The 22,377-nt window shown below is 44.4% G+C and overlaps 2 protein-coding genes across 4 annotated transcripts in view; one reads left to right on the top strand and one right to left on the bottom strand.

Moving 5' to 3' along the window:
* LOC101831864 (protein HIRA) overlaps positions 1-16,755 on the bottom strand; it is a 72,330-nt gene extending 55,575 nt beyond the window's left edge. The window contains exons 1-5 of one of the 3 annotated variants that reach the window (XM_021231465.2): positions 16,608-16,677; positions 4,787-4,849; positions 3,554-3,578; positions 2,914-3,024; positions 1,659-1,749 (exon numbers count right to left, since the gene is read on the bottom strand). In XM_021231465.2, coding sequence (XP_021087124.1) covers positions 1,659-1,749; positions 2,914-2,992 — 170 coding nt within the window. In that variant the 5' untranslated portion in view covers positions 2,993-3,024; positions 3,554-3,578; positions 4,787-4,849; positions 16,608-16,677. Of the gene's footprint in view, positions 1-1,658; positions 1,750-2,696; positions 2,893-2,913; positions 3,025-3,553; positions 3,579-4,786; positions 4,850-16,607 lie in introns of those variants that run through there. The other 2 variants (XM_005077501.4, XM_013118737.2) reach the window with 2 other exon arrangements.
* A 728-nt stretch (positions 16,756-17,483) lies between these two features.
* On the top strand, positions 17,484-21,597 carry Mrpl40 (mitochondrial ribosomal protein L40). Its single transcript, XM_005077502.4, has 4 exons — positions 17,484-17,673; positions 18,446-18,529; positions 20,045-20,203; positions 21,159-21,597. The coding sequence occupies exons 1-4, from the start codon at positions 17,621-17,623 to the stop codon at positions 21,481-21,483; spliced, it is 621 nt and encodes a 206-aa protein (XP_005077559.1). The 5' UTR covers positions 17,484-17,620; the 3' UTR covers positions 21,484-21,597.
* The last annotated feature ends 780 nt before the right edge of the window (positions 21,598-22,377 follow it).

Here is a 22,377-nt window from a genome sequence, read left to right as displayed (position 1 = left end):
AAGCAAAACCAGATAATAGCTAAAAGAACCAGGTTGTTATACAGTTGTGACACAGATGGTAACATGATCAATCATATACTTGAAAAATGCTACTCAGCCATTGGAAATCTTGAACAGGAAATATTTCAAGACAGACTAAGTAAAAGAAGCAGACCACAGGACATCATCTGCAATATGATCTTATTACACAAAGTAAAAAATACATGTAACATGCATTCTACACATGGAATAGAGCAAAGGAATATATACTAGAAAAAAACAAAACCTTAAACATGGCTTACAAGAGATTTTTATCTTTTACATTTCAAAACTGTATACTAAATGCTATTTATGCTGGCTATTTAAGATAGGATATCACAAATAAAAAAGTAACTAAATAAATACCCAGGCATGGGTGATGCATACCAGTAATCTCAGCACTCAGGAGGTAGAGACAGTAGTATCTCAAATTCAAGGTCATCCAAAGGCATGGGCTACACAAGACCCTGTTTTTAAAAAAATAATAATAACCCAACCTGATCTACAGAGCTAGTTCCAGGACAGCCAGAGCTGTTACACAGAGAAACCCTGCCTCAAAATTAATTAATTAATTAATTAATAACAATATTAGCCCCAGCAGATCTCTGTGTTTGGAGCCAGCCTGGTCTACAGAGTGAGTTCCAGGACAGCCATGGCAACACTAAGAAACCCTATCTCAAAATAAAATAAAATAAAATAAAATAAACAAAAAGTATCAATTGCATTTTTATTTGAAGACAAGGTCTTACTCACTATGTTACCCAGAATAATTTCAAACGCCTGGGTTCAAGCCAGTCCCTCCTGAATAGCTGGGTCCACAGGTAGGAGCTACTATGCCTAGCTCAATAAAGAACAATATTTTTTAAGTCACTTGATAATGGATTAATGCCTTGACTGTTAAGTAAGAAAGAAAAATCCCAAGAGTCTGACTCCTTCAGTTCAAGTATGAAAGAGGGCACACATACATGTCCAGAGCCTCTGTAAATGCCCTTTGCTCTTACAGAGATGCACTTACCCAGACAGCTCCAAGGCAGTCAGTGGGCACAAGAAGACAGCATGACTCCGCTCTCAAAGCCATGGCTGAACAATGATGCCAGGTCTGGGGTATAGCCTGAGTGGCCCACAGTCACATCGAAAGTTTATTGTGGGACATAGTACCAGCACCTGCTCTGCTCAGGGATAAACAGAAGATTCCCTCAGACGCTCTTTGGCTCATTTTGGGTGCAGAGCAGGAAGTGCCACAAGGCAAGGCTACCACAAAGTGAGGCAAAGAAAGTGGGCTCTGGATTCCCAGCCTCAATTCCATCGCATTTTTAGCCACATCCGTATGTGAGGACCCCATGTAAAATTTTATTTGAATGAGGAAGTAAGAGGAAGCCAGATATCAACAGCTTTGTAAGGATTAACCTTTCCTTCTCAGCTAAATCTTGTGTTCCTACAAGAGGGCAGCTGACCAGGCCCACAGGCAGAGTAGAAGCCTTCCCTATTCATTCATCAGGCTTCATCTACTTCTGATCTATGGGAACTCCTTGCTACTTATAATGCTGGGACATCTATGCCAGGATGAGAAAGGTGACTTTGAGAAAGACCAGCAAAGAAGCTTCTAAAAATTAAATGTGAGAAAGGAAAATGATGCTTACGTAGCCCGCTTCCACACCATAATCAGTTTGTCATCTCCCCCAGAAGCTAAATACATCCCACTGTTTGACCACCGAACACAGTTCACACATGCTGGGAAGAAAAAAAAAAAAATAAGGTGATGAAAATCCAATAGGCATGCACATTTGTATTACACAGAATCTGCGAAAAGTAAAAGGCTTATAAAATTACCTATTCTATTTATGGCATCTACTGTCTAAGAGTCCCAGAGAAACAATTCAGTTAGCACTAGTAATCTTCCGTCATAACAAATGACCAGAATCATCTAAGGGGGAAATATGCATACTCTGAGAACGGTGCCAAATGAAACAGACAGCAGGAGGCTGATTTCTATAAACAGCAATAAACTTCATTATTTCCAAAGGGTTGTTTATTGATGAGATGAATTTAAATATGGATTATTCTCAAAATCAAACATGTAATAGGAAGGCCAAGATGCCTTTTCCAGAACTTTCCAAGAAGCTGCTGGGTAGAACATATACCTCTAAATAACCAATTATCCAGGGCTAGACCTTTTAAATTTGGATTTTCCAAACGCATCAGCACAGGAGGCTGACTGACTCTGTGTATAGTTAAACAAAGTCCAACAGAAGTCCCCCCAGACTTCTGCTAAGTTAGAGCCTCCAGAAGCACTCAATCTTCAGGAGATATGAAATATGATGGGTCCTAACAAGGTTGAAACCAATGCATGGTCTGTGAGCAACTTATGCTCTAGATCCAGTGACTCTGAGAGGCTTGTTGGGAGGGTTAGAACACACAATGCAGAAGGGACTAATATCCAAACATAGTAACTCAGTGGGACTAAGGCATTGCATACAACAGGGAAAGAAAACACAAAATTGTTCTGGTTTAAAGGGTCCTGGCAGAGAGACTCTTACTGACACAGCATCAATCTGAGACATCTGGTGAGCTGTCTCTTATGTCCCTTCCCCAGAACTCTACTGTGTCCAGGTCACTGGCCCCAAAGCCCCATGGAATCAGGCAGTAACGACTCATGAGCAGGAAATCACCAGAGGTACCTGCAGACTGTCCAAAGATGGTTCTGTGGGCGGGTCGAGTCTTCTGCCGAATAACTCACCCAGGTGTGCAGCCAACATCTGTGCCTTCAGACAGCAGGCCGAGGGGAGTTAACGCCGCACGCACGCACGGGGCCTTATCTTTCTAATTACAAACACATGTGCTAACCTTGGGCACTCTGCCAACACGCAAAGCCTGCAAAGGGCCACTCTGTAATACCTAAGTGATTGTCCATCTGGCAAAGCATCTTGGGAATATTTTCATCCTTCTCGTCATCCTCCTGGAGGACTGGAGACATATTCCAGATCACAACCTTCCCAGAATCCTGCCCTGGAATGAAGGAGCAAAAAAAGCTCAATATGCAAAGAGTGGAAATTTGATATTGATAACATCAACTATAGAAAATGCTCATTTAGTTTCTATAAATCATACTTGACTAGATCTAAGCAGACTTATTTTGAATTATTAATGTAAATGACACAAAAGGTGAAGAAAAAAACAGGACCTACAGGGACCCAAAAGAGAGGGGACTTAATAGTAGCTGAGGCCAGCCTGAAAAGAATACTGACTGAGCTACAAATTAGGAGGGGACAGAGCCCCTGTCTGGCCTCTGAGGTTCTCATTCCTATCCAGAACACAGACTCCTCGTCTACAAAACCAAGAGGAAGAAAAGTCATTATCAGGCCCCTTTCAGGTCTGTGCGTGTGCACTGAGGAAAAGGAGAAAAGCGCAGTCCCTACCAGGGTCTCCCTCCCCTTCAAGGTGCTGCCTGGATCCGATGGCTGTTTCCAGAATTGACTGGACGCTTTGAGACCCAAATTTGAAATGTGCCCTGAACACAGGAAAAAGGGCTCATTACCTTCTTATCTGCCCTTTGCAGTCACCTATAGATGGAGATCAACCAAAAGAGGGAATTTAGGAGGGTCATAAGTTGATGCCAGCTGTCCTGAAAAAACTATCTATACATTTTACTAATTATTTTTGCTTGTTTTCTATCTCTATAACACAAGTCATGAAAAAAACAAACAAACAAAAAAATGAATGTCTGGAATGGATGTTCCAAAGTGATTACAAAATGCTTGAAACCTCTTCTCTGCAAATATGTAAAAATTTGCCTAAATATTTCTCCTAGACCTGAGAAAAATGCTGCCTTAACCATAACCACCTTGCACCTGTCTCTGGGCAGAACAGCCTCCTATGAGTCCACCCTGAAGGTGCAGGGTTGGGGGTCCTGAGCAAATGCTACTTCTTACCACTATAAATAACAGCTTGGTTTCCTGGCATAAAATGGTGTTTGCTGCCTTTCCAAACAGAGCCATGTTACCTCAGTATTACAACAGATGCTGAATAAAGCATGCTGATAATATTATGGATTACATTTCTAAATGTTCTGGGCACTCTTTCTCAGTGACACAGTGACACAGTCCAATCCCTATGTCCAAAGAACAGGCACAGTTTAGCATCCATTCCTCATTTCAATTCAATGCAACACTGACAGAATCCATGCCTCTGTAGCTGCTCTTTGCCTAGTGTATCGACTCAAATTCATTCCAGCTTTAATTAAAAAATACTAATGCCAGGCGGTGGTACACACTTTTGATCCTAGTACTCGGGAGGCAGGTGGATCTCTGTGAGTTTGAGGCCAGCCTGGTCAACAAAGCAAGTTCCAGGACTGGCTCTATAGCTACTGAGAACACTGTCTCAAAAAACCAAAATAATAATAATAATAATAATAATAATAATAATAATAATAATAATAATAATAATAATAATTAGAATAAGCCAGCTTCACTACATTTATAAGATCATCTTACAGACCCCAAAAAGTATTCCCCTTCAAGTAGTACTTCACTTTGTAGTCTAGGCTGGCTTATAATTCCTATCTTCCTGTCTTCTAAATACTGAGGTCACAGGCCTGTGCCATCATATCCAGCTCAAAAAAGTGTGTGATTTAACCAGTTCAAATTGTGCACTTTAAACTAAGTCACAGCCATATTGCAAGGCAACAAGTTGTCTCTTCACAGCTAACCATGGGTCACCAGGAGAAGCAGAGCATGGTAACACGGAAGTGATGTTCACTCTACAAACATACCTTGTCCTCCAGTTGCAAACTTGGTCCCATCAGGGTGAATATCAACTGAAAATATAGGCTTGCCTGGAAACAAAGAAAAACACATCTACTTTGGCTTTTATTCACTGGAAAATAACAAAGTCTCATTTTTAAAATATTGATTATTCAAATAACATCTCTAATTTTTACACTTAGGACAAAACAACAGGCTACAGATAAAACTTCCTATGGGTAAGAATGGAGAGATCTAATAGCTTCAGTTAGTCAAAACTGTTAGAGACTCACTAAGCAACATTAGACAGATAAAAACCCAGCAGAGACTAAGTATCTCATCACTGAGGAACCTTATATAAAGGCTATGAACTGTGTACAATAAGCTCAAGTCACAAGTTCCTGTGACCTAAGGACATCTCCCTATCGTGTGGGTCTCTACTTGGCTGACAGCTTCGAAAAGAAGGGCACTCTCCATCCGTTCAGACTGGCTGGCTGTCATGAGCAGGCCCAATGGCTCATTACAGCCTAGGGTCCTCCCTTACCTTTTGGTTCCTCAGTGGTCCTATAAGTCTATACTGCACACATGGTGTGAAGCAATTCCCTCTGAGATAAAGCACTCAATCTTGGATGGAAGCTCTTAAGACTCAGAATGTTCTGAAGGGAGATGAAGCATTCCATACCAAAGTGAAGTTTCTTAAAACGTAGAAAGTAAATAACAAAAACTTTAGGAAATTCCTGAAACTAACAGACACACTGTCCCCCTTCCTCTGCAAGTTTATATAAACAGTAAGGCCTACTGAAACACTTTTAGACTAGCTGAAATGCCTAGAAGAGGCTCAGACCAATTGAGCTCCCTGCAGGCTGTGTGGTTCCCAGCTTGCATGAGTTGTCACCCATGCCAGCTGTCTTTGAGTCTTGTATGCAACCCTCATCCATACTCCTATAAGTAACCCAAATAAAACCTCACTAGTTCACCAAGTTGGACTTTGATGATATCCTTATTTTAGATGGCCATTGGTTCCCTATATGGAGTGAGTAGACATTTGTTCACATCCCCAAGAGTAGTGTCATATAACAACACAGAGAGGGAGAACCAACTCAGGAAACTTATCCTCTGACTGACACACACACACACACACATACACACACACACACACACACACACACACACATACACACACACAGTGGTACATGAAAACATACAAACACAGATACACACATACACACAATCATACTTACATAGACACACAAATGCACACACACAAACATCTAAAAAAATTAAGAAAAGGATGCAGAAAACTACACAGTGGTACCCATACAGGGCCACAGTGGCATGCCCATGCTCTTCTTGCATCCCACCTACCCAAAGGCTAAAGAGAAGGAATATCAAGATGGTGGCGTTCTTGCCTACCCAATCTAAGAAGAGTGCCTCAAGGCTTGAGAAAACCAGAAAGGGCATCTGGAGCTATAGGTCTAACTTCAATTCATGCAGGTACTGTTTTCCAATGGCCAAGGCAGTGAGTTTCTGTGGGTAGCTGAAACACATGTGGTGTAGACATACATGCAGGCAAAACACCCATACATAAAAATTAAAACATTTAAAGCAAAACAGACAGATGTCTGAAGAGATGGTTCGGTGGCTAAGAGCACTCGCTGTTCTTTGAGAGGACCTGAATTCAGCTCCCAAAACCCATCAGGCAACTCATAATCATCCATATTCCAGGAGATCTTCATTCACAAACAGCTGCATTCATGCAAAGACACATACAAATAATTTTAAAATAATAAATGCAACTTTTTAAAAATATGCATTGAACTTAATACATATTTTTCTCATGAAAACATGAATTGCCAGAAAGCAATGAAAAGACACCCATTCCTATCAAACATGAAACTCAAATCATAACAATGTATGTCACTTCAGTCATAAGGAAGGTTACTATCCAGCATGCTATAAAATGACAAACACTGGAATCAGGAGGGAATAGAAATGTTAACCAAGGCATTAGTACGTTATGAAGTTTGAGGGATAATTTGAAACAGAATAACCATGACGATACAGCAATTCTACTTCTAAGTACATATCAAAATATGCTGAGAGCCTGTGTTAAGCATTCTGCAAAGCCAACTGATTGTTGGGGAACTGGAATACTACACCCCACTAAAGTCTAACTTTATATGTATAGCAAGTTCTCTTGGAAATTGGGTCCAAATCAAAATAGGAGATTCATTTCTACTTCATATACACAATATCTTAAATCATGTCTCTCAGTACGGAATTTGTACATTGTGGCATCACAGTGGCACTGAAAAAGTTTTGAGTTTTGGGGTATCCTGCACTTGGGATTAGGGACACTCTAACATATGTATATATGTATATATGAGTGTGTTTATATACATACACACATATGAAATAATCTGTGACTACAAAATTATCAACTCATTCAGATATATCTCTTGCTTGGATCACCATACAGCTTCCTAAGAGTCTCCAGCTCCCTCTTCCTCCTGTTAGGGTACAGCTACTACCTCTGGGCATACCATGACTATGGCCATCAGGATTCAGAGGTTTCAGTGATGACCTACAGAATACCTTAGCTCTAAAGTCACAGCAAAGAAATAAGCAAAAATATGACCAGGTCAGTGATTGCCAGGTCAGGGATGGCAGGTCAATGATGACTACATCTATGTTAGCAGCAATGGAGCTATTATAATTCCCTCACAAAAAGGAGAGGTAGGGTCACAGGATCCTAACCTGAGATGGAAGGCGCTTAAGTACATAAGGATAGGACAACAGTACTGCACTTTTCATGTCTGTCCCTACGCTCCTATAATCAACCACAATAAATTCATTGTTTCACCAACCTGGACTTGTATGAAATTGATTCTCTGGTCTGTCAGTGCCCCTACCTGAGGTAAACAGATGGATGTCCTAGAGACTCCACACACACTCCCAGTTAACCTCAGTGCCCCTCCAAGACTCTAGTAAAATCGCCCCAGATGCAGTCCCACTGTTCGCTTTCTGCCCGCACGTCTCATGCAGGTTCTTGACCTTGCCATTGCTCATGCCACAATACCATTAGCACTTTTCTTCAAAAGCCAGGCAGTTCTGGTAGACCTAACTGGACTGTGCTTCCCTCATAGGGCACTTTCTACATCTCTCTCAAGCCTGTAAGAGATGCAGCTCCCTCCCTTTAGGAACAGGCACACTCTTAAAGTATGGAGCTAACACCAAGATAGCTGCCAGCACTCCTTATTTGGATAGGTAGTGTCCTCAACAAGATCCATTCCGTTCAGCAACTGTGCACACAGGAGTACAAAGGCCTTGACCCCTCAGTCTGATTTGGGACAGTTCAGCTCCATACATACCCACATAAAACCACCTGTGACTATCAGGAACATTACCACTTCAATCAAATATAATCATCTCTTGCCTGGACCACCAACTTCCTAAGAGTCTCTCAGCTCCTACTTCTCCTGTTGTGTATAGCAACTTCCTCCCCACAAGGACACCTGTGGCTCTCACTCTGCCACCATTCCAGCTCACCATATGTTCATAACACTCTTCAAATACACACCTGTGTAACTCCCAGAATGCTCTCCAATAATCCTCCCAAGTAGTACAGAACTCTAGGATAGGCAACTTCTGCAGCAAAGTGTTTGCCCAAATATTAGCATCTTTTATTTATAATTTTCCTACTCCAGGTAGTTACAGTAGCACATATATGTAGTCTCAGAACCATGGGAAGCAGGAGGATCTCTTGAACTTTTAAAGCTGAAAGTCTCTTAATGCCATCTCTCCCTAGTGTTGCTTTTGTCTCTGTCTGTTATTACTCTCCACTCTGACCTACCTGCTCCCTGTTGATGACTCTTGCTCAAGATATCACTCTGCTCTCTGGCCTTACCTGCAATGTTGTTGTCCTTGCCATTTTCACACGACAACATACTTGTTATCATCAAACTTGTCAGGCAGACACTGATGGTTTTCCATCCTTCTTCTAGTAGACAATAGCTGTCGCTTGCTAAGTGACTACTCTGAAAGCTCTCTCCCTATACTACCTCTTTCCTGTGAACAAGATACCCACCCCAAGCTCTCTGGGTGGACCCCAGGCTCTCTAGATGGATGGCTTCAGTCTGGGGTGCTGTTTAGTTTCCAGCTGTTTTCTAGTTCTTAGCCCACTCCCTGGCACACAGTTAGCCCTGGGTATTTGTCAAATGGTCAGACTGATTATATTCTCTGCAGGATGGTCTTTGGAAAGTGCCATAGCCCTGACTCTGCTCCAACAAACATCTATCCTTGGTCCTCAAGGGAAACATACTGTCCCTTTTGTCTATTCCTCACTGGTGTGCTATTTTCCAGAGTAATCTCCCTATAAGCTTAGTCTGTCTTATGTTGGTTAATGCATCAGGCAGATGTTAGTTTTAGGAACAAGTTTTGACCTAATGGGTTTTCTTTTTGCCAGGGGAGTGATTGTCAGTCGTTTGCTATCTGTTCTATTTACTCATTTCCCTTAATAGAAAACTACAAGAATATGACCCAGCTTCAAAGTTCTTAAACTGTAGGTCACAACCCCATATGAGAGCCACAAAAAAATTAGCAACAATAAAGGGTTTCCAATAGCACAATGACTAAAAACTCAAAATTAAGTAGTGGTTCTGAGTGTTTCTGGCAGCTCTTACCTATGTTGCCCTGCACAACAGCACTGCAGTCTCAATTCTAAACATACAACATGCACTTTTCACTGCACATGCACACAAAGTAGCACCTCCTGAAACAGTTCAGAGTCAAGATTATTCTGTTATGAACCATTTTTTAAATGTGCAGACAGTGTTTTCAGCTCATAGAAAGATACTAGTTTGGATTGTGTTATATTAGAATGTTTGACTTTAAAGTTGCTATTTGAGTTACTGATTTCAGTTTCACAAGAAACCATTTAATGAGTTTGGGCTTGGCATTAGAATAGTACTCCCAACAATTACTAAAATGTCCCTAAAGATACTTCTGCTGTTTTTTATTAGAAGTAGTTTTCAGCACTGACGATTATAAAATCAAAATATCAACTCAGAAAGATGTCTAAGATTCTTTACATCACACAGTATCAACTATTCAGTTGATCCAAGTCTTCATGTATGTATACAAAAAAAAAAAACATGTTGGGTGTTGATAGAGCACTTGGAAGATAGAGACAGAAGGATCAGGAGTTCAAGGCCATTTTTGACTATATAAGACCATCTCTGTAAAATACAACAACAAACAAACAAAAAAGCCCTTAAGCCAGATGTTGGTGGCACACGCCTTTAATCCCAGCACTCGCGAGGCAGAGGCAGGCATGTCTGTGAGTTGAGGCCAGTCCAGTCTACAGAGGGAGTGTCAGGACAGGCTCCAAAGATACACAGAGAAACCCTGTCTCAAAAAACAAAACAAAAAAATAAACATACCTATCTCAGTAGATGTAAATTTGCTTGTCTTCAATAAATGGTAAAATTATGTATTAAAGAATTGTTTTAAAATAAAATGTATTATTAACTAGTAAATGTTTGACTTGTATACCTATTTTATATACTTATATAGTCAAAAACACATAAAAAATTTTGGATGAAAAGTGGTCAGAGTGTAAAAGTTGCCATGTGTGGTGGCACACACCTTTAATTCCAGCACTTGGGAGGCAGGGATAGGTGAATCTCTGAGTTCAGGGCCAGACTAGTCTACAGATCAAGTTCCAGGACATCCAGGATTATACAGCAAATAAAACCCTTTCTCAAAGAAATAAAAAGCCGGGCGTTGGTGGCACACGCCTTTAATCCCAGCACTTGGGAGGCAGAGGCAGGCGGATCTCTGAGTTCGAGGCCAGCCTGGTCTACAGAGCGAGTGCCAGGACAGCCTCCAAAACTACACAGAGAAACCCTGTCTCAAAAAACCAAAAAAAAAGAAAAGAAAAGAAAACAACAAAAAAAGTAGAATAGTTTAAACCCTAACAAGGTTGGCAAGATGGCTCAATGATCAGTGGGTAAAGACACAGGCCTGAGTTTGATCCTTGGTTCTCACAAGGTGGCAGGAGAGAAATGGTTCTTAAAGAGCTCTCCTTGATTTCCATACCCACAATGTGCCTGTGGGGGTGCGCTCGCTCTCGCGCTCTCTCTCTCTCTCTCTCTCTCTGTCTGTCTGTCTGTCTCTCTCCACCTCCTTCCCTCCCTCCCTCCCCCTCTTCTCCCCACAAAAACAGATACATAAACAAAATTTAAGAAGCCCTGGCATAAATGAATTCCTTAGGCAAACGCTTAGACAAAACGTTTCCTTATCACTGGAGACCCCAGCAGACTCCACCAGAACACCTGTTCTACAAGAGGACACAGCTAGGATACAGAAGAAGCAAGTCAAGGGTCATAGCCACCCAGCCACCATGTACCTTTCATCCCCTTCTTCCAGGATCCCCACATGTAAGTGTTTACTAGTCGATTAGGTGAATACTGTAATATATGCCAGGCACTGTTCTCAGCTTTGGCAGTAAAGCATGAGCCAAGACAAAGTGTCTGCCTTCTAGGAGCTAATTCTCTGTAGACAGTCTCCAGTAAGTTCAAACTTTATTTTACTCATGTATCTATCTCTACCCATATAAGCCAGTAGGCAATAGTAACCAGGGCAAGAAAAGACATACAACCTAAAAGGTCCGACCAGGCTAACAGTGAAGACGAAAGATTCAAGGCTGGAACACAGGTCCTCCCTCCTGCTCCTCCCAGAAAACAGCTTCGCTTCCCCCAGAACCAGAGAACTTTCTCCAGGCAACTCAAATGAAATCTACTAGACTAGGTCGGAAGCACCAAGGTACCAAATAACCAAAAAAAAAAAGCCACAGAACAATGACCTCCAAGCTTAATACTCCTTGTACCAAGTGCGCTCAGTTTCTAAAAGCTGTCCTTCTGAAGAAGAAAATGGTCCCCAAGCTCTCCAGGAACACAGACGTGGTCAAAATCAACATGAGACCATTACCCAGCAACTTAGAAAGAAGAACCTTCGTAACTACTAGCATCTTAGAGAAGGCTGTAGAACTCTGTGAGTTTGTACTGCTACAGATGTTTTCTTTCTGATTCAAGTTATTCAGAATCTCTTAAGTATTTCCCTAGCTCACATGGCCAAGTCCTGAAATAGGTCCACTTCTGAGTTTATTAATGTAACTGAGCAACTTCCTAAGCTAAGTTCCTCCATCTTCCTCTCGTCAACCTCAGTGTGAAGTCTTGCAGAAGAAAGCTGGACCCAGAAGCCCTCTACAGTACCTTGCTACCTAGAAGTAATATTGCATGGCAGCAATTTTACAAGTCCTTGGCAATCATGGGCATACCAGGTTACAAGCATTAGATGTGTGCCCCTGCCTAGATCGTCCTGCAGAAAACAAAAGAAATCCTGAGGCTCTGCCAACAAGGAGGACAGGCAACCTGGAGGATCAATAGTACCCCTTCCCACTACTTGAGAGTCACACCCAGTCCACTGGATAATACTGCTGATCTTGGCAAGAACATAAAATGTTTTTGTATCAATTTTTAGATCCCAGGGCTTAGTCCAGATCTGTGTCATTTGCTAAGCCTCTCAATCTATAAGCAAATACTGAAAGTAATTAGGTTACAATAGCAGCATCTGGCTAAATTGTGGGGTCAAGGTAGACACAGTATGTATCCTTTCCATGGACACCCACAAGACACAAGATTGGGACAATGACACCAGGTCCTGCATTTGGCTTCACTGGTCAGAGCCAGGAACCGCCCAGGTGTGCCTCCCAGATGTATAACTATGAAACTCCTTATAAAGTTTAAAGTATATGTTCAACCACTTACTGGATTAGAATTCTAAAATGAAAAAACACACAATATGTATATATGAGAAAGATCTCAATCTATAGCCCAGGCTGGCCTCAAACTCACTGCAATCCTCATCCTGCCTCCTGGGTTCTGGGTTTATGGTCATGAGCCACCATGTATAGCTAACAGACTTCCATAAATGTTTAAGGGGTGAGAGCTCAGTTGGTAACGTGCATAAGGGCCTGAATTCTGTCACTGGTGTCTACATAAAAAGCCAGGTGTCACACCAACCAGTAATCCCAGCACTTGGGAAGCAAAGACAAGAGTATCTTGGGGGAACACTGGCCAGTCAGTCAAAGCCCAAAGGATGAGCTCCAGTTCAGTAAGAAACGCTGTTTGAAAAGGGGAGAGGGCAACAAAAGAAACTCAACATTGACCTCTGGCATACAATGTGTATGCACATGCTCACAGGCACACAAATAATAAGCAAACAAATATATAAATGTCTAAAAGAATTCCACTGGGGGCCTCAGGAAGTGGCTCTGTGAATAAAGAGTTTGCTACACAGACATGAGGTTCTAAGTTCAAATCCCCAGTACTCACATAAAAAACCCCAAAAGGTCCACTCATTCACCTGTACCTCGAGCTTGGGGGAGATGAGATAGGCAAGAAGGGTAATCACTGAGACTTCCTGGTTGCCAGAGTAGTTCTAGACTCAGTGAGAGACCCTATCTCAAGGATGTAAGCCAACAGAGTAATGATAAAGCAAGGCACTTGATATCCTCTCTGTGATTCCAAATGTACGCCAGCATATGCACTTACACATACATGTAACAAATACTTGCACAAACATCACACACAAAAGAAAACACCACTTTCTCCAGAACACCTAATAAATGAAGCAAAAAATGACAAGAATCTACATTGCATGCATGCAATAGCTGAGCCCCATTAATTCTTCCCGTGTCTCCAGTGCCTCCCCATCTTTCTCATCTCGCTATCCCTGACCATGGCGCCCTCTCTCAGCACATGTTACCAAGATCTGGAGACCACCTTCTAAGTTCTACAAGGACTTCTTAAGACACAGGCTAGGTGTACAACCCCCTCAGAACTTCAACACTCCTCTCCCCAAACCCAAAAAAGAAAGTCATGACCCCACCCATCCCCCAGCCACATCTTCTTTCCTTCCCCAGCTTACCTTCTTCAGCATTCTATGCCTCCCAAATGTGTGAGCCTTTGATCCTAACTGCCCAACAACAATTTATCTACATGGTGCATTAACACGTGGAGATAAGTCCTTCTTTAAGTCATTCTTTCTGCCTCAGCCTCCCCAATAAACTATAATTATAGGTGTGTGCCACAACTAGCACCCAATACATAATCTTAACCTTACTCAGAAATGAAACTTACTTTGGTCATGATTAATATAAACTATATGGCCAAGTAGGATAATGCATGCCTTTAATCTTGAAAGACAGGCAGCACTTAAAGACAGAGGCAGGAGGATCTCTGAGTTCAAGGACAGCCAGGGCTACCTTATTTCAATAAATAAAGAAATAAATAAAATATTGTCAACAGGATTAATCTCAAAACTGTATATATGGGAAGTGTACTGCATATAACATCAATATAAACAATGGATATTGTTATTTTGTATTGTACTTTGGGGCAATCATTTATTGAGTACAAGGTAATGAAATATGTCTTTTTTTTTTTTTTACATGATTTTACAAGGCCGAGCCTTAGTAAAGCCAAGAATCCTTAACTAGTAAATGATGTTACCTTGAATTCAGTTTGAATCCATATCCAGGGCAAATATCATTGCAAAATGACAATGCCAAGATTTACTAACATGCTGATGACCACAGACCAGAACATCTCAAGTGGAAGTGATTTGGACTAACAAGTGGACATTAGCAATGTCACAGACATGTTTGGTTCGGGTAAATGGGGAGTTATGGTGGTGGGTGCTGCTGACATCTAAGTAAGGGCCACACAACACACAGGACAGGCCCTGGAACAGTTGTGTGACTGCCCGGGTAGAGGAATCGTATGTGGGAGGTTTCTCTAGCACTAGTGCAGAAAGATGAGAACCAACAAACACTTCTCTCTACGCCTTTAACCTCTTCTAGCTACCTTGTCTAAATGGATCCCCTACTATCTTTGGGAAAACCTTCCACACTCCCCGCCACCCCCAGCTCTCAGACTTCAGAAAAGTATGTTCGTGCTGTTTAAGGAGACAGGAAACACAATTGCTGAGTAAGAAAGCCAGGATGTACGATCATGCATCCCCTCCAGTGCAGTACGGCCTTCCTTCATCCAAAGGAGACTTGTCTTTTTTTTTTTTTTTTTTTTTTTTTTGGTTTTTCGAGGCAGGGTTTCTCGAGGCAGGGTTTCTCTGTATTGTTTTGGAGTCTGTCCTGGAACTCACTCGGTAGACCAGGCTGGTCTCCAACTAACGGTGATCCGCCTGCCTCTGCCTCCCAAGTGCTGGGATTAAAGGCGTGCGCCACCAACGCCCGGCTGAGACTTGTCTTTACTACCTACTACCAGGGTTTGGCCAGCAAGAAACTTTCACTACTCACTCCCATATTTAAAGGCCTGCTTAGTAGTGACTCACAAAGGCATCCTTTCCAAGACAGAACCAACTTTGAGAGGGAAGTTGCCTTTAGATTAGAAAGAAAAGAGCGAGGAGTGGGTTCAAGATCAGCCTGGTCTACAAGAGCTAGTTCTAGGAGAGCCTCCAAAGTCACAAAGAAACTGTCTCCAAAAACCCAAAAGAAGAGAAATTTGCTTAAGTTTCAACATCTTTTATCATTAATAAACATTATCGATTCAATATTTTTAATTTAAAAAATTCATATAATGTATTTTGATCATATTCTTTCCCCTCCCCATCATTTAGATTTATTTTTAATGCACTTTCTGGGCCGAGATCTTTATGTGTCTCTGTTCTTAGCTGAACTTCACAATGAAACTGTGAAGAGCAGAGTGCAGATATCCAGACCACTCTCCTTGGTTGTGATTCAAAAAAAAAAAAAACCAGATGTTTGACTGTAGGAGTAAAAAGCTTCCCGGATGAAATACAAAATGAAAAGGCCACGTGGATTTTTAAAGGAAAAATGCAAGCATCCACTCGGCTTGCTTTACAGAAAGAAAAAAAAAAAACTGTAGCTCCCTCTAGATGTATTACAAAGTAGAAACAAGGAACAAGACAGTATCAGGGAGACTCTTCTCTCTTTGGGAAGAGGGTGGTCGCTTCCCACTGCATCCTTCGGGTGCTTCCAGAGACTCAAGTACTAACAGCTGGAGGAGGGCTCCAGCTCTTCGCTAGGCAAAGTAGCTCTCCACAAAACTGGATGCCACTAGCTGATTTGCATCAGCCTTCTCGACCAGGGTGTATGAGTCTGTCCTTTGAAGTCACACACTCAAAGTCTCTCTTCTCCTAGAACAACCTGTGCACTATTGGTCCCGATCTTAGTCACACTGAAGCCCCGGACCTGCGTTAAATGTGGTTCCTTCGTGGCCCTCCAAAGGACCCTGCGCCCAGGGCCTTCCCAGGACTGCAATAGCCCGAGCGGGGGCACTGTCACCAGCTCCAGGCCTCAGAAGCGGCAGTACAGTCAGTCTCTCATGCAGATTCTAGATCTCCACCGAGCCACTGAAAGGCCACAAGGGGGATGTCGCCCCAGTTTCATACTCACTACAACCATCTGAGCACATTCTGAACGGTGAAGCCGGGTGGCAGTACCAGGCCGGTGCCCAGGCCGGCTCACAGAAGCCAGGCGCCAGGCACTTCAGACTAGGGGTGGGCGGCGCAGGATTCAGCGCCATTGCCTGGGGGCCAAGGCGGACTTCGCTGCAACCAGTCCGAAGCACGTGCACGGGCTCGCCGGTATCCCGGAGCCGAGCACAAAGTCTGCTCCCGCCCGCTCTGCAGCTCCAGACCGGGTACCGGCGTCTGGGCAAGGCGGGCAGGGCTTGAGCGCGCCACAAGACAACTCCAGACCCCACCCCGATGCAGCCTCGGCCGCCCACGACTCCTGCGAGCACTCACCATTGTGGTTGACCCAGGTTGGCTTCAAGAGCTTCATTGTTCGGCCGCCGCCGGGCTGAGACCAGAGCCGTGTTCCTCAGCGCGCCTGGGCCATGGAGCCGCTGCCGCTTCCTCCCGCGCCGCCCGCCCTCCGGCCGCCGCCCACCCTTGCCCTCAGCGCCGCCGCGCCATCGCCGGCCCGCGCCCCCAGCCGCCGCCACAGCCGCCTCCTGCGCTCGGCCGCCGCCGCCGCCGCCACAGCCGCATCCCCTGCGCCGCTCCTCCTCCGGCGGCTCCGGGGCAACGCCGGAAGTCACGGCGCGCACCTGCCAAATCGCCCCGGCGGGAAACCGCTCCCTACGCGGACCGGGCCGCCTCGGCTCTTTGACTGGGAAGGGGATCGCGAGGCTACTTCGCCTTGAGTCTGGCACCGGCGCGGTCTCTGGTGAAGCTCGCTGTGGATGGGCTGGTAGATTCCGCCCGGCGATGCCGGACCAGGGTAGTGTCCAAGTCTCAGCTCTACCTCCACGAGTCCAGCTTAGTGACTAGCTCCCGTCATCCATCAACACGCGCTATTGGGTATCTCGTGAGCGCCATCCCGGCCGGCGCCAGCACGCAGCTAGCGGCAGACGGCAGCGGCCCTGGGCTCGAATGGATGCCGAAAACAGCTAACCTGATGGAGGGGTAGAGGGGGTCAGACGGGCGCATTTATTGGAAGAGCGGGCGTTTGCATAGACGTAAATACATAGGCCAGGCGGAGCAGACACACTTGGCCACACTTGGCCAAGGGCTGCCCGCCTGCACGGCAGCACCAAAAGGAGGCGGAACGCCTGCCACAGGGCGCGCCGAAGCGAGCAGCGTTTGCCCGGGGCGGGGCTGCGTCAGGGGTGGGGCCAGGGGCGGGCCCGCCTCTCCGAATCCCCGACCGGCGAGTTCCGGGGCTGCGGCCTGCCTGACCCGACTCGGTACCGCAATTCGGACGGCCCAGGGGCGCGCTCCCGGAAGCTGCCCGCCTGCGGGTGGCGTGGAAAGCTATGACTACCGCTGTGATGCTGTGTGCTGCGCGGGCTCTGCGGCCCCTGAGTTGGTGAGTGCCGCTGCGGGTTACGAGGTGCCTAGGGCGCGTGCGCGAGCTCTGCACTGGAGCTGCTCTGGCGCTCGCAGATTATTTCTGAGACGCTGATCGCGTTGTTGCAGATGAAAATACATAGCTCAGTAAGACAGACTACTCGAGTAGCCTACCGAGTCTGGAGCCTAAGGCTACATCTTAGTACCACAAAAAATTGGGCGTGGCGGCGCACGCCTGTAATCCCCGGACTATGGAGGTGGAGGCTAGATCAGAAATTCAAGGTCATTAGCTGCTAAGTAACACGTGTGAAACCTATGCTGTATTACACCCTATTTAAAAGAAGAAAATCCTGTCCTACTAGAATAAGTAGAGGCCCTACCCAAATGCGAACAGAGTTTTGAAAAATACAGCCCAGCAGTGGTGACGCACGCCTTTAATCCCATCACTCGGGAGGCAGAAGCAGGCCAGTCTCTGAGTTCGAGACCAGCCTGGTCTACAAGAGCTAGTTCCAGGGCAGCCTCCAAAGCCACAGAGAAACCCTGTCTCGAAAAACCGAAAAAGAAAAATTCTCACTTTGACTTTGCTAGCCTTATACAAATGAACTAGGCATGGTGGGTCAGCCTAGGCAAGAGAATTGCCTCAAGTTCCATAATAGCCTGAATTACGGAGACTTTTGTCTGAAAAAAAATCAAATACTTACAAATGCCCTCCAGGTTTTGGGGAGCCCTGTAGTTATGTGTATGTACGTTCTCTTTCCCCAGATCTTTATACATACTCTTCTCTCCTTCAGGATTCCTGGAATCTGCCAGACACAGACCAGACACACCCACCAGAGAGCTTCCTTGCTGTCCTTCTGGGACCTCATCCCCATGAGGTAAAATTTAGCATGCATATAACCAAAACAAAGCAAGACTGCCCAACCATGGGTTAGTAGATCAGCCTATCAAGCTAATAATTAAATGTAGATAGATGCTTCTGTCCTAGCTTTTCTGGAATTCACTCTGTATTTTTGTTGTTGGGAGTTTTTTGTTTTGTTTTGTTTTGTTTTTTCAAGACAGCTACTGTCCTGGAACTAGCTCTGTAGACCAGACTGGTCTCGAACTCACAGAGATCTGCCTGTTCTGCCTCCTGAGTGCTAGGATTAAAGGCATGCACCACCATCAGCCAGCAAGTTTTGGGTTTGTTTGTTTTTTGTTTTTTTTTTTAAATGTGTATGTGCCTGTCATAGGTATACACATACGTTTACAGGTGCCCTCAGAGACCAGACGGGTTACAGATCCCCTAGAGTTACAGACATCTGTGAGACTCTGATGTGGGTGCTGGGAACCAAACTCCAGTCTTCAAAAGCAGCAAGGACTCTTAACTACAGAGCCATCTCTCCAGCCCCCAATTAGTTTTTTTTTTAATGTGTTAATGTCTGCATGTATGGATGTACATTTGCTTGCCTGATGCCCACAGAGGCCAGAAGAGGGTGCCATATCCCTTGGAACTGGAATTAGCGATGTTTTTGAGTCACATGTGAGTTCTGGGAACCAAACACAGGTCCTCTGAAAGAGAGCAGCAAGTGCTCTTAACCACATTCATCTCAACACCCCAGAAATTGGTAAATTCTGAGAAGTATATAAAGACATGGCCAGTCACTTTTACTATCCTGTCTCTTTTATTCTTAAAGCATTTTTTAAAAATCACAAATTCATTTAAAATGTGAATGTTTTTAATCCATTGCAGTAAAAGTTGATTTTTAGTTCAGTAAGTTCACTTCTCAGGGCAGTTCCAAGGTATCCTTGAATCACAGACTGACACTTCCAAGGTAAGAATATCACTCAGAGCTGGGCAGTGGTGGTGTACACCTTGAGTCCCAGCACTCGGGAGGCAGAAACAGTTAGATCTCTGAGTTCAAGGCCAGCCTAGTCTACAGAGTGAGTTCCAGGACAGCCAAAGCTACACAGAGAAATGGGGGGGGGTAATGAGAATGAATGTAGCTCAGTTTATTAAGTCCTTGACTAACATTCACAAAATGTTTGGTTTAACCCCAGCACTATAATACAAGGACTGGTAGGAAATGACGATCCTGGCAGTCAGGAGGTAGACAGTAGGATCAGATTTCAAGGACATGGCTACATAGCTAGTTCAGTGCAAGCCAGGGCTATGTGGGAATGTGTCTTAAAATAAAAAATTAACACTTCCCCTTAGGAAATGCCTATAGTTTTGTGCTGCTTCCTGGAGTTGATAGGATGCCTGCAGCCTTCCTGAAGACAATGGGATAAAAACTCACTGAGCTCATGGAGTCAGGACTGTGGACAGCTCTCTCTTGTAGGCACTTCATTTAGCATCATGTCTGTCCTGAGGTTGAAGTAGAAGCATTGAACATTTGTTTCTTATCCACTAGAGCAGAACCTCTACGGAAGAAGAAGAAGGTAGACCCAAGGAAGGATCAAGCGGCAAAGGATCGCTTGAAAAAGAGGATCCGAAAACTGGAAAAAGCCACCCAAGAACTAATTCCTATTGAGGATTTTATTACCCCTCTGAGGTTCTTGGATAAGTCAAGGTAAAGGTTCTCCTCTGGGCTGACAGCCTTAATGCAAAAGACTTCCCTCAAGTAGTTCCGATTGAAGTTCATGTCTGATGGGACCGGGTGAGTGGGGTGGGCTCCCCTGGTCCGAGTCCTTTGCATCTTGATTGTGCTTTTGGGGTTTGGAGAAAGACACTTGGGAGTTTGGATCAGCTTTGCCCTGGGGTCACGTTGTTCATGTCCATGAGTGTTGATTGTAGTTCATGTCTGTGAGTGTAGATTGTAGTTCATGTCTGTGAGTGTAGATTGTAGTTCATGTCTGTGAGTGTAGATTGTAGTTCATGTCTGTGAGTGTAGATTGTAACTCGTGATAGAGGCCTTGGCTCCACAGCTCTCACTCTGTCACCTCAGCCTCTCCTGCCAATGTTCATAGTTGGTGTGTGTTGCGTGTAAGTTTAGTATGCTCTTCTGGAAGAATGAATCATTTATAAAGCCCTGATGCTCTGTGGTGTTCTCTAAACAAAGACGGACTGACCAGGCTCTTGTCTCAGATTTTGGTGTTTGTTTCTTTGCGTGGGGTAGAAACAGTAGTAGCACAGTTCTCTCAGGGTGCTCTCTTTGCTGCTGGTGGACAGCAACTGCTGCCATGTTCTACACTGTTCTTTTTTTCTTAAGATTTATTTTTATTTCTGTGTACTTGTGTGCGTTGTATGTTCATGTGACTGCAGATGCTCTAGTGGACAGAAGAGGGCAGCAGATCTCTAGAGCTGGAGTTACAAACAGCTGTGAGCCACTTAATTATGCTTCATTAGAAATTCTGGTCTCTAAGAACAGTAAATGCTCTTAACCTCCGAGTCATCTCTCCAGCCCTTAATTTGAGCCCTGGTAGTGCCTGCCAGTGGGGCACTGAAGTCATGAGCGGTTACAAGGGTGCCTCTGCAACAGGGTCAGTACTGCTCCGACTCACAACTCTGGACTTTTGTGTTCACAGACAGCGACCTCAGAAGGAGCACTCTTTTGAGGAGAGTGAGCAAAGAGCTCTTCTGCTGAAGAGGTGGGCACTATACCGGCAGCAGGAGCATGAGGCAGAGAGGGACGCCATCAAAGCCATGCTGGACGCCCAGCAAGAAGCACTTCAGGAACTGAAGCTTGAGTCTCCAGAGCTCTACGAGGAGGCCATAAAGCGGGACCCCAGTCTCTTCCCCTTTGAGAAAGAAGGGCCACATCACACGCCACCAATCTCTAACTACCAGGCCCCTGAAGGAAGGTACAATGACATCACCAAGGTGTACACACAAATAGAATCCAAAAGATAGAACTGAAAACTGCTATCCTCCGAAGATCTGGGCCTAGGAGTCAGAGTGACCGAGCTGAAGTCTACTTTCTACAGATGAGACACCCTGGTAATGAATAAAGTATAATCAAAAGTCCCTCTGTCCTTCATTTCAACCTAAATGAATTCACCTAAGTTTGGGAGTGTTTTCAGACACTGGTGAAACAGTGACAAAAGACAACATTGTCCCTCCAGTTGGGAAAATATGACTTAAAAATAAAACTTTAGTTGCAATCTAAACTACTTGCAGGAGGTACAAAATGAGCCAGAGGACTGGGGATGAAAATTATGCAGGGTTTTGCCAGCTAGCAAAGTATGCCAGAAGCAGTTGGACCTTGCTTGGGATAACTGCAGCTTCTCTGAGTTTTTTTGGGGGTTGGTTTTTCAAGACAGGGTTTCTCTGTATTGTTTTTGGAGGCTGTCCTGGAACTCGCTCTGTAGACCAGGCTGGCCTCGAACTCACAGATAACTGCCTGCCTTTGCCTTCCGAGTGCTGGGATTAAAGGCATGCGCCACCAACGCCCGGCTGCTTCTCTGAATTTTAAGGTGAGGAAGTGAGCTTTAAAGAATGAACATATTTGTGAGCTAGCTGAGACTATTGCAGTTAGTACTATTCATCTGAAATGATTCCTGTAATCCCAGTACTAAGAAGACTGAAACAGAAAGATTGCCAGAATATAAGGGTAACCCAAGATACAGCGTGAGACCCTGTCTCCTAAACAAAAACAAAACTCGAAACTAGTGAATGTAGTAATCTGTGAAGCGCCATAACAAAATACCATAGCATGGGCATCTTACATGATGGAAACATTTCCTCAACCATGTTAAGGTCTTAGCATGCTTGATCTGAGGCCACCCCTCTGGTGTGCAGATGTCC

This window comes from Mesocricetus auratus, unplaced genomic scaffold, assembly GCF_017639785.1.
Source record: "Mesocricetus auratus isolate SY011 unplaced genomic scaffold, BCM_Maur_2.0 Super-Scaffold_100008, whole genome shotgun sequence".
Lineage (NCBI taxonomy): Eukaryota > Metazoa > Chordata > Mammalia > Rodentia > Cricetidae > Mesocricetus > Mesocricetus auratus.
Note: the sequence above shows the minus strand (reverse complement) of the source record. Positions and strands in the feature narration are given on the sequence as shown.

Coding starts and splice junctions, on each gene's coding strand:
- Mrpl40 (XM_005077502.4), top strand. CDS start 17,621: ATGACTACCGCTGTGATGCTGTGTGCTGCGCGGGCTCTGCGGCCCCTG. Junction 17,674..18,445: donor GCTCTGCGGCCCCTGAGTTG/GTGAGTGCCGCT, acceptor TCTCTCCTTCAG/GATTCCTGGAATCTGCCAGA. Junction 20,204..21,158: donor AGGTTCTTGGATAAGTCAAG/GTAAAGGTTCTC, acceptor TTGTGTTCACAG/ACAGCGACCTCAGAAGGAGC.